The following is a 12,310-nucleotide window of genomic DNA, read 5'->3' as shown; positions in this document are numbered from 1 at the left end:
TAGATGGAGGGGTTTTTTTGAGCATTAAGCTAGAACAGCAGTCAGGGAACATAGAAGTGCTTGGATATGAATTAGCTAGAAAAGAAGAAATTTTAGTTTCAGTGATTTTTCTGTGCTAGCCCAAAATTTCACAGTGTCTACAAAGTCAAGACAGTGATTCAGGGGTGCTTCGATTATTGTGGTACATTACAAATACTGTTGCTGGGCAAGATCTGTGGTTCTCTGGTCAGCAAGTTCTGGCAATGAAGCCACTGCCGCTGGTGCAAAGAATTCTGGGATGTCTGAGAGTGAAATGGATGGAAAGACCCACATTCCAACTCTACTTAATGTCCTTTGGTCCAGAAATCGGGTCATGCAAATGAGCTACTTGGTACGTATACAGATCAATATTTGGAAAGGCATTTCTAAATGATTTGCATTAGAGGGTCTCTGGACACTATCTTATGGCAGCCAGTGAACTAAAGATACAAAAGCAAAAGATAGGAAGGAAGTCAGCTTGATTGAAACCAACCTTGTTCTTTTTGTTTTCCATCAATCCTGAAATGGAACCTCAAATGAGGACAAGAATAATAATAGAGAGAAATACTGTGGCCATCTGTTCTGTTCTAAGTGGCTAAACTCATTAATATATGAATGAGAATTCAGATTTTATTTATGCATCCTAATACTTGAAGATTCAGAAAATCTCTTTAGTACAGGGGAAAAAACCCACAAAAATAGGAGATATGTTTATTGGGTAGAAATCTGCTTTTGAAATGTTATACAAGAAAAAACAAAGAAGAATCGTGTCCCACAGTGTAAAGAAGATTTATGTCATGTTCACTGAAGGATGTCATTCTTCCCCCAATGAGATGAGGATCTTAACATGGCACAGTGGATGCAAACATAAGAAATATTTTTAATTCCCTTAATTCTAGTTGATATAGTTAATACTGAGAGCAAGGATTTTTTTTTTTTAAAAATAATAACCTTGGATTACAGCTAATGATGTAGTAAATTTTCTTTTCTTTTTCTTAATGGTCCTCTACGGAGGTACTATGATTTCTGAAATTATGAAGAAACAACTGTCATTCCTGATATTTCCTTTATTGCACTGGGAGAAAGAGAAAAAAAGACTCAGACATATTATCCTTCTCCTGTTAACATAGCAGTAAAATGGCTGTCACCATCTATGTCCTTTTCTCACTTTATAACTTTTACTATGGGGAAGGTAGATGGGGGGAAAATGCCAATAAAGTACATTTTTTTAAATTGTCTATACTCTTCCAACTTTTCAAACTACTTAATTTTGAAAATTATTTTATTTACCTTTTTAAACTTATTTGAGTTGTTTTTTCCAGTGTTTGCATCAGATTTATAAGCAAATATAGAAAATCTGAAGATTTGTTATCTGAGTGGTGTTAAACTTGCTTATTCTTAAAAATATATAAAGGATTAAAATTAAACATTTAATAATTGAAGTCTTAAGCATAGTATAATCATTAATGCAGTTTCAGTCTTTAAGAAAAATGTGCTGGACCTCTTTAAGGAATTGCTTATTTATCTTGAATTATTAAAGAATCTTTTCTGAAAATATAGAATTGAAAAAAGAAGCATAACAATATTCAGAAAAGGATTAAAGGTATTATTTGGATGGGAGATGCTAAGCAGAAGCCAGCAGTTTAATAAAGATATTTGCTGTTTTCCATGAGAGATTGGCATAAAGAATGATGTATTATGACGAGTGAGCAAGGCTAAGACTTTTATCTTTAAAAGTATTAAGTGGGAATTAACATTATTAATGGAAAGAAACTAAATGACCATTTAAAATTATTCTTTCACAAGAAAAGTAAAGAAAAAGGATATGGAAAACTAAGCAGTGATGAAGACCTGGAAATAGTTGTTGATCAAAAGCAGGTAAGTGAATGCTTACATACATTTTCTACTGTTGCATTGTAGATTTTTGACAACTGAAGCCTTTGAGCTTTCAGCCCTGCCCTGGCGGCTATATTAGCCTGTCTAACCGAGGCCTGCATAATAAGATAGATTTTGAAAGCAGCTAAGCCTCCCTGTCTAATGCTTCTGATGCACTGACTTCTGCATGATGTCAGCATGTATGTCCTGTATGAAGGAATGATGAAAAATAAAGCAGAGCAAGATAAGAGAATTTTTGGAAATTAAAAACCCCACTGGAAAAATGAACTGGTACAATAAGGATAATTTGGTTGGAAAAAAAATATTTAAAGAAGAACCAGAAAATTTATTACTTTGAAAATGAGAAACACTACTATTAGTGTAAAACAATGAATATAATTTAGGAGGACAGGGATATAAGACTTTAAAAAACTTAAGAAGTTTAATACATATTGCCCAATTTACTTTCTCGGATTGTCTGCAGTAAATTCAGAGATTAAAAAAAAAAAAAGAAAGAAAAGAAGCTATTTAATATTCGCCAAATACTGCTAGATTTGAGAAACATCTAGCTTGTATTTCATATAGGCCCATAAGGTAAAATGAAAACTGCTTAATAGACCATAAACAATGACATACCAGGTAATGGAAGGTATCCAGCTCATGCCACTGAATTGGCATTAGCCCTTAATGTCTGTGTTAATTATCAGGGAGACAAGATAACTGCACATCTATTTCATGTGTAAGTGGCTCTGATTCTGATGTCAGCACAGGTGGAGACAGAGAAATAATTCAAGGGAATCTGAGCAGATGAAGAAGTTAGAGAGAAGGCAGTTATCAAGTTACCGAAAGCCAAGTTGAATTTGGACAATTTCCTAATCATGCAGTTTGTTTTGCATTGTGGTGATTGCATTAAAGGAGCCATTGTGTCTATTTCTGAAAAAAGGAAAAATGACCATCGGAAGATAGCCACCAGAAACAATTGACTTACAGACTGGCTTATTAGGCCTGGAATAATTGAGGTAACTGAAGTGGTCTTCTGGGGAAAACTAGCCAAACAAAGCATCTCCCGAGGAGGTGCAGAATATGTCCATACTACAGGGTTCACACAAACTACCTTCAAGTTTTCCTTTCCTTATCTTCACTCTCCTGCTCCTGAGAAGACCAGGGTGGAAGACTGTTGGATTTGGCCCTGTGTTTCTACTTAGTGCCAAATTGTCAGTTGGGTTAATAAGATAAGTGGGACTGGAGCCTGAGTGCTCTGCTGGGCTATTAGCTATCATTTTAACTATGCCAGATTAATTATTTAGGGTGTGTGATCTCCATCTCCCATAGATCCTGCCCTGTAGACTGGCATTCCGATGAAAGGACTGGACCTCCCTGGCAAATGAACTAGTAAAATACAATTGAGTATATTATGAGAACATACATACCTATACATTTCTCTATTAAATTTTGTTTATTTCTTCCTTAATCATGTAGAAGTTAAATTCCTACTTTTTGTACTTCTTTAGTATCATTCTACCCCCAAAGCTGCTTTTCTTTTCTTTCTTTCTTTTCTTCATTTTTCCCTAAAGCTTCTTTTTGTTTTAAGTGAATTTGGGGATACAGAAAAGGGAGTCATTGTTCTTTTATTCTCTTGCCACTTTTCACAAAATTTATATTGTTGTGCATAAACACATTTTATTAACTGTTAAGCAATCTTTTAAAAAGAGAACCCACTTTCTTGCTTTTTCAGAAAATAACGCTTTTCTTACCTGGATCAAATGAGGGAGGATTCAGTTTCTCAGTCACTATTGTCTCTGTAGTTATTATGTTTCCTCCAGTGCCATTGGACCAGTTGGCACCAGTTGGCAGTGACCCAGTTTTGCTGAGTCATTCGTGTCAAAACGTTTCAAAAGATGAGTAATTATGAATATGAGTTGGCTTTGGTGTTTACTGTTGGCAGTAAGAGTAGTCCTTCTTTTTGGGGAAGGTTTATTTGGTGTTGATGTAATGAGCATATCCTAGGTTGAAACAATGACAATGTTGACACCTTGAAGTAAAATATTTGGGAAAACACTCTAGTTAGTTTTTATCACACTACAAAAAATTCTTCCTAAGTTTCAGCGATCAACATTGAAAGTGTATGTGTGTTTATGTGTGAATGTGTGTAAAATACTTTTTCTAATATTGCTTCATCTCATAGTTATTATATATACTTTGGCGGGGGTGGGGAGGAATCTTTATGTTCACTTTAGTCTTCCTATGTCTTTTCAGAAACGGTAGAAATTTGTTAGTCAATCTTCATATAATTGCAAAAGCTTTAAATAAAATAGTTTGGAGTGCTGTGATGGGCAGAAGTCTACTAAGCTCACTAAATCTGTCATTCAGAAGCTGTCGCTCTACAAATGCTGTGCAAGCTATATGCCGTTTCATCAGTCATGTGATTTGCAAGTCTTGTACTTCCACAGAAAGCCCACAGTTTTGCTTATGAAAGCAAATAATAACAGAAGCAGCCCAGAGTATGAGGATTTTGTTCATTCATTCTGGCTGCCAACATTCAAGGGGGTGAAAAGTGATTTCTGTGTTATTTCTACATAAGAAAAGGTAATTTTGGAAACGTTATAAAGTTTTGTTCTTAAAAGGCAATATTGTGCTTCTCTCTTTGTGAAATTTTAGTGGCCAGATTTATTTGAGATACATATGAAAATGTTCCAGAGAATTCTTAGATTAGTGTTGATGTCCTAAAGTAATAGGAGGTGCCATGTAATATGTAATCACACATCCACATAGTTCTATAGTCATTTAAATATAAATGTATCACATTGGCACTAAAGTCCATATTCTCCAGAAATCCCTAGTTTTCAAACCTCAAGCATAGGAAAGTAATCAAAGGAAGCAATGGATAAAAATCTTTATACCTCTAAACCCCAGACATTTGTTTTAATATATACACATATTTCATTTTATGTATAATTATATAACATATAAAATATACATATATAATTATTATATACATATAATTATAATAAAATATACAGAATTAGTTCTATATTTAGTTTTCTAGAACAAATATTAAAAGAAATTTTAAATATGTATTTTGGATTATTTTTACTATTTATTAAAATATTCTTTCCTGATTGGGAGTGCCTCTCGTTTAGGAATAGATTTCATGTACAAATGAATTTTCTTTGAAATTACTGAGATATCAGGGATGGGAGTGGGGGAGTAGATGGTCAAGTTTCTTGAATAAGTGATTAAAACATTAGCTACTTTGAATAAATAATAAATTAATTCCATTTTAAATTACTATTTTTAATTAGAATAGAGTCAGCTTAACTCAAAGTTTGTGATATGCTGACCAAGATAGCTTTTTTCATAAAATGTTTTCAAATTCCAAGCACACTTAAAGGAGGTAATCAAGGCTGACCAAAATTATAGAATATTATAATTGTAAAGAGGATACACTTGTAGGTTCAAGCATTTCAAAATAGTTCTAACAGTATGTTGTAGATTGAGTTGATTGTAGGACTCAGAGCCGCAGCTGTGTACCTTTCAGTGCAATAAGGTGGGGAAGTGTCAAATGTCAGCCCATTACAAAGGGAACAAGTGTACATGGATCAGAACCATGGTTCTCCAATTTTAGCAGCCTCAGAATCCCCTCGACGGCTTCTCAGAACACAGATTGCTGGGCCCCACCCTGCCCCAGAGTTTCTGATTCTGCAGGTCGAGGTAGGGCCCAAGAATTTGCATTTCTAAGTCCTTGGTTCCCACTGCTGGTCCCAGGCTATACTTTGAAAACGGCTGGGTCGAAGGAAACAACTCTTGCAGTTCTAAACAGAAAAAGTATATGTATGAGGGTAATGCCCTCAACTGGGCATTACCTGGAAACCTAAAAACTAGAATTCATAAATATCCAATGTAATGATGCCAAAAACAAGAAAACCATAGCCTTTTAAAACTAAAGGTCCCTTAAAGACCCAGGTTTACATCTGACTGAATTCTACTTAGTAGCCTTGTGATCTTGTGGTAGCCTTGTGATTTGAGATATTTCCTTATTTGTAAAATAATACTCTGCTCTTCCCAGCTCTTAGAGTTTCTCCAAGAAGATGAATTTGTTAAAGTGCTTTATAAACTGTAAACCATTGTGTCATTTTAATTAGCTAGTCATCACCACCTATTAGTCTGCTTGGCCTGCCATACAAAATATCATAGGCTGGATGGCTTAAACAACATACATTTCTTTCTCACAGCTCTGGGGACTAGAAAGTCCAAGATAAACAGGCTGGCATTGCTGGTTTCTGGTGAAGGCTCTCTTCCTTACTTGTAGATGACCACCTTCTCACTATATCCTCACATCCTCACATGGCAGAAAGAGAGAGAGCTCTGGTATCTCTTCCTCTTATGAGGGCCCCATTCTTAAGGCATCATTTAACCATTATCACCTCCTCACAGGGCTATGTCCAAACACGGTCACATTAAGGGTTAGGGCTTCAACATATGGAGTTGGAGGGGACACAGATATTCAGTCCATAACACCACTCCACAACCCCAATTTAGCAAACAGGAACACTGAGATCTAGAAAGGTGACTCGAGTTGCTCTGAGTCCTCGGTTAGGTACAGAGAGAGCACTGGAAACAAGCCTTCCCTCCTGATCTGCAATTCAATATACCATCTATCATCCTACATAGCTCTCTACGGTCGCCTATTACTGGTCATCCCATAGGTAGGCATTAAGTAGTGTTTTGCTTCAGTGCTCTAATTATATAAAATAACCATCTAGAAAGTATCATAATTGGCCGATATTTATTTATTGAACCCTCACAGGGATAACCTTTTCCACTCCTTAACAATTTACTTCCTTCTTGGACCCTATACCTTAGGGGAGAAATGCCCTTCAAAGCAAATGTATACAAAATTAGAGCTGAACAGTGGTTGTTGCCATCCACTCACCCTTCCTGTGCCTACAGAGCCTCCACCAGGAGGGCCTCGACCAGACATGAGAAACACCATGGAGAGAAGCAACACATACCTTTCTTAGCCTAAAACCCTTATGAGAGTCTCCTTGTAAATTTGTAGGAGAAACCTGAGCAGAAAGCAATGGAAACCAGAATTTCTTTGACTTTTCCCTAAAAAAAAGAAGAGACAAAGCATAGCCACCCCCTTGTGTTTCCAGAAGCACATAAGCATTTGAGTAGGATTGCAATTTTATCCTGTGGGAATGAACCCTAAAGAAGAAAATACAGGCCAACATGAAAGAAAAATGGAAGAATGAGAAAAACAGATTAACAGGAAAAGATACTGAGCTTCCTTCTGGTACTAACAATTATTGTGGTCATACCACCATCTAAGCAGCTGACCTGATTCTCAGACTCATAAATAGTAAAAGGAATGGGGGTGATATGTGTCACTGCCTTGTTGTACTCAGCACCATCTGGCCAGTGCTTTTTTTTGTCATATCAATGTGGTGACTTCATTTAAATATAATTCAGATCCCATTTACGTCTGAGAAGACTTGTAAAGCATGAGACCCCCTCTCTTGGGATCATGTATAGCATTCTCTCTGGGTACCTTCTTGGAACTCCAAGTTGGTCACTAAGAACAGAAACCCCTTCTAGACTTGCAGAAAAGAAACAAGGTGGGCAGCCTGGAGGTTCTGAAGCAGGATACTGTGAGTCCCTGGAAGGACCAAGCACATGATGCAGTTGTGGTTGCCCCCACTGTGCTCACAGCAAACATAGGCTCAGTAGCATTTTCCTCAGAGAGATTGATAGATGAGAAACGGTCCAATGAAAATAAGCCATATTTATGGGTGATGAGGGAGACGGAAGCTTTTCAAATGTGCTGCCTATCTGAAATCAGCATTGGCGTAAACAAAGATTCACTGCTGCAGTCCAATCAATGCCACCTTGTCAGCAAAGCTATGTATCATCAATAAACGTTGCACAAGGCAAGGGGAAAGTTTTGCACAATGTTAAATAGAAAAATTACTGGGATAAAGGCCTTTTGACTTATCTCTTATTCCTAAGTATTACCTACTTGTGTCAAGTAATATGAAAATAGTTCTGAGTTCCTGGTACTTGGGAAGGGGGTGCGGTGGAAATCACAGTAATGCAAAGTACCTTTCTTTATTTTTCCCTTGTAAATTCACAGTGCTGAGAGGGTTTTTGTTTTTTTGACTTCATGCATTTCAATGTAGTGTACTGATTCCCCTAGACATCACCTCTGACTCTAGCAAAAACAAAAAAGGGCAGGCCTAATATCTTAATTTCAGAGTCTTCTGACATGTTAGTGAGATCTGAAGGTAGAAGGCCAGAAAATGTAGAGGGTCACTCTTTATAGAGTGACACAGAGGCAGGCAGGAGAGACCTGAAATGAAGTAAGAGGCGATCGTCCTAGTTTCTGGTCTCAGCTATGCCACTTACTAAGCAGGAGACCTTGAAGTGAGCAATTTAAGTTCTCTGAAAGTTCTGTTTCTTCATCTGTAAAATGGAATAATACCATCTGGCTCAGATGTCTGTTTTGAGGTTCAAATGAGGATGCCCCTCTGGAGAGCCTTGTGTCCAGCTCAGCCTCCTTTGGTCAGAGCCAAGTCTAGAATCCAGGGCCACCGTTGTTTTGTCTCATGATTTTTCCCCTTGCTTCCTGCATATCGGATTGGTTGTTGCCCCATGACATTTTCGCTTTGCTTATTCCCACTGCTTTACTAGTAAGCAGTTTGCGTGCCTTCTATAAGACACTGTCGGGTACTCTAGTCTGGTGCCTTTTCAGGGTTGCTGGCTCCTCTGCCTCTGCACGTGTTAGCCATTGTGAATCTAGCAAAGTTATAGAATGGTTAAGAGCAAGGCTTTCACAGTCAGGAATCGGAATGAAATCTGAGTGAAAACAGGCTATAGCCATGTTGCAGCTATATTATCTTTGGAAAATTAACCAGCCTCTCTAAGCCTCAGGCTGCTCTGCTCTAAAATGAAGAAAATTCTCTTGACTTCATAAAGTAGTTGTTAGGATAAATAAGTTTCTGTAAATAAATGCTTAGCAAAGTGCATGGCATGCTTTATAAATGTCAGGCACTGGGGTGGGTGAATGGTGAGAGTTGATGGTGAAAGCCTTAGATTTAGTAGGTATAGAATCCCCTTGGATTTCTTCAGGATGGGGTCATAATAATTCTAAATAATAAAGTCTATTCTGAGATCATAGATACAAATGCCTCTTTGGATCAACCAACTAGAGAAATGAGGGTGATAGACTTTGTGTAAGAAAAATAGGGAGTGAGGAAGACAGTGGCTAAGGCCACAAGCTGGCCCCTCTAAAAGGGGCAGCACCTGCCAGCCCCAGCTAATCACCATCTTATTGAAAATGGGCTCAGGATCACCACATATACTAATTTTTCAAGAGAAGCAATTAATTTGTTGCTTTTTAAATGTTTAAAATCAATTTTTAAATTTTATAACAATTTATAGTCAAACAAAACAGTGTAGGTCTGTATACAGCCCTGGGGTTCCAGTTTGTGACCAGTTATACTCATGAGACTCTTAAGATCTGAGGAGAGTAGGATGCTGACATGGGCCCAGATGGGTCTCTGCTGTCCTCCATTTCTCTCCTGCTTTACACCCTCTCCCTTGAAAACTAACCTAACCTAGTTGTCGATCTGATTAAAATAATGGACGTTAAGATATAATTGTCAGATGGCCTTCAGTCCCCCCAGAGGTTCAAGTACCTCAAAAAGAGAAAGTAAAAAATCCCCATTTGATAAAATGACTAGAGCAGTTATATGTAAGCAGAAAGTACTGCTGATATTTCCTATTCAGGACTTTTACCACCTCCTATTCTTACCAATTTAGCATCTCAGAGAGGTACCCGCCTTGTAGAGTAGCAAGCACCCAGCTTTCCTCCACCAGTCCATCTTCCCCAATTTTGCAAACAGTAATGCAAACCATAGGGCTCAGTTAAAAACTTTAATCATCGAAAGAGCAAGACCATGAGTTACCACTTCAAGTTCAACAAACATCTCAAATGCCATTATGTATCTTTATTTTAAGACATTATTGTACAGCCTATGCTCATTACATGCAGCATAAAAAACTGGACTTTCAAGTTGGAAAAATACATAGATGTAAGTAACTTTCAAATAGCCCATTTTTTTTTTAATCTAATGGGGAGAAGTGCTGGCAGCATGTTTAGTCACTGAGAAAAATAAATGCAAAATTGAAATGACATGAGCTGACATGCTGTGTGTAAAAATGATGTGATATATGAAAATAACAGCCAGGGACAGTAATGCTTAAACTCAGCCGTTTGGAACACAACTTAAAAGAAACCATTCAGCCTTTCTCTATGGAAGGTTTGTTGTGCTTTTACTGGTTTTGTTTTTGGGAGATTTGTTTTTGTTTTTGTTTTTGTTTGGTGCTGGTGTTGTTTTAAGTAGATTCATCTGGTCAGTCAGAGAACTGTAAGCATTCTAGCTGGAAGGAATTTCAGAAGATAATCTAATCCAGTGGTTTTAAAACTGTGCTCCATGGAGCCCCTTCCCAGCCACTTTGAACAGAGGAGGTGGTTAAAGCACGTGGTGCCACCCCTTAGAGAGTAAGGCAGCACCTAGGTGTGCAGACCAGCTTTGGGTGATAGAATGGTGCTGCTGCTAAGAAGTTAATTATATTGGTTCTTCAACCAAAATAAGTTGAGTCTTAGAGTAGGGAAGTAGCTTGACTGTGTCACCAGCTTATTTTGTATCACAGGAAATATTAGAATTCGGGTCAGCAGCTTCTCATCCTGGCTGCATTCATCTACCCCTATAACTGCCTTCCTAAAATTAAACTGCTTCTTATCCTTTCTTCTAAAGTCCCTCCTGCTGGTAAGCTAAACATACCAGTCAATCCAGAAAAATCACTTGAGAGGAGTGTGTATTTCAAGTGCACAACTAACTCTATTAAATTTGTCTGATAGACCTTTATGAAAGGATGTTTATTTGAGAGGCTTCCTACTTCACAAAGAGGTTCTCACACACTTTGTGAAAACTTCCCAGTGTATATCAGGGTACGGATATTAAAGATTTTAAAAGCAGAATTTGAATCTCCTAAGATCCCCGCTAACAAGATTAGCAGAGTGTTTCCTCCACGTTGAAGCAGAGGGTTTTTCCACAATCGTCTCTCAGGTCTTCTCCACCTGGATCAACGTATCATCTCCCTGTCAGTTGGTTGTGGGGATTGTGACCCAGGCCCACAGTTCAGCATCTAGCTTGCTAGTCTGTCCATTCTGAAGTGGGTGACCAGCGCTTTGTCTAATGAACCCTGCCTGTGATCTCACTGATTACTGATTCCATCAGCGTCTATGGTCATAAGGGCTTCAAAAAACAGTCGTGGGTAGGATACTTATACTGAAATGATTTATGTTACAAATTCAAAATCAGATAAATAAAAATGACTAAGGAACAGAAAGACCATACAAATATTTTTTTCTTTTTCTGATACTTAAGTAGCAGAGAGAGTTTAGAGACTAGACTTCCCTTCCTTCTCTTCTGATTCTGGACCTGGATGCCTGTGCTCTGCCATTGCTCTGACTCTGTCACTTCTGTGGTTGGGCTTTTATTTCTCTCCTATCCAGACTTTGCAGCACGTGTCTTTTGCTTTCTGCTCAGCCCCACTCTTTGATCCCTGCCTCTGGAATGCATCTCTTATTCTGACACTGCGTATATAAGGTTTGACAGAAACACAGTTCTTGCAAACCTGCTTTTTTTTTAAGGCTCCATTGCTTCCTCCTCTTTCTTTAAGACAACTCTATAATTTTGTCATTTCCATTTTTAGTCATTAATTTTTCACATGGTCTATCCCCAATCAGAGTGAGTACCACTTCCTTCCTATCTTGTGATCCAGGAAGAACACATGCCCACATAGATGATCGTTCAATACAATTGTTATTTATTCCTCATCGTAGTATTTTTTTGACCAAATGATCTCATTCTTGAAATATATGAATAAGTGACTTATTAAAGAAGTGGTGAGAGAATGTACCATCTCGGCTTTGTGCTAGATGTTCTGAATAGAAAAAAACATTCATTCATCACTTTTTTCTAACTAAATTATCTCATTTGTATAATTCGTGAATAATTAATGTATTCTTGTAGAAAAACACTAAGCATGGAAGTCATTTTCTTCCAGTCAAAGGTTGTCCAATTATCACTTCCCTACATTCTCAGTTTCTATCTTTAAACTTTAAATGTGTCCCCAAAATTGACACATTAATTTCTGTGAACTATGGGAGTAGCTTCTGAAAAACAAATGAGTGATGGTGCATCAGTTGATGGATTTTTTAAATCACATTGTTTAGCACAGAATAAAACAAATTGAAGCTCACAAATAGGCTTAGTTATTCTTAAACTTGTAAGCTAAAGATATAAAACCTGGGAAACTTTGCATTTTAAAAAAATGGAAGCAATTTGTC

At 37.4% G+C, this 12,310-nt stretch overlaps 1 protein-coding gene across 5 annotated transcripts in view; it reads left to right on the top strand.

Annotated features, from left to right (window-relative positions):
• The first annotated feature begins 241 nt into the window (after positions 1-241).
• Positions 242-12,310, top strand: part of PEX5L (peroxisomal biogenesis factor 5 like) — a 171,251-nt gene continuing 159,182 nt past the window's right edge. For 3 of the 5 annotated variants that reach the window (XM_057740114.1, XM_057740115.1, XM_057740111.1), the window contains exons 1-2: positions 242-370; positions 1,825-1,896. In XM_057740114.1, coding sequence (XP_057596097.1) covers positions 278-370; positions 1,825-1,896 — 165 coding nt within the window. In that variant the 5' untranslated portion in view covers positions 242-277. The remainder of the gene's footprint in view (positions 371-1,824; positions 1,897-12,310) is intronic. The other 2 variants (XM_057740110.1, XM_057740108.1) reach the window with 1 other exon arrangement.

The sequence above is a fragment of the Hippopotamus amphibius genome, chromosome 6, assembly GCF_030028045.1.
Source record: "Hippopotamus amphibius kiboko isolate mHipAmp2 chromosome 6, mHipAmp2.hap2, whole genome shotgun sequence".
NCBI classification, from domain to species: Eukaryota; Metazoa; Chordata; class Mammalia; order Artiodactyla; family Hippopotamidae; genus Hippopotamus; species Hippopotamus amphibius.
Note: the sequence above shows the minus strand (reverse complement) of the source record. Positions and strands in the feature narration are given on the sequence as shown.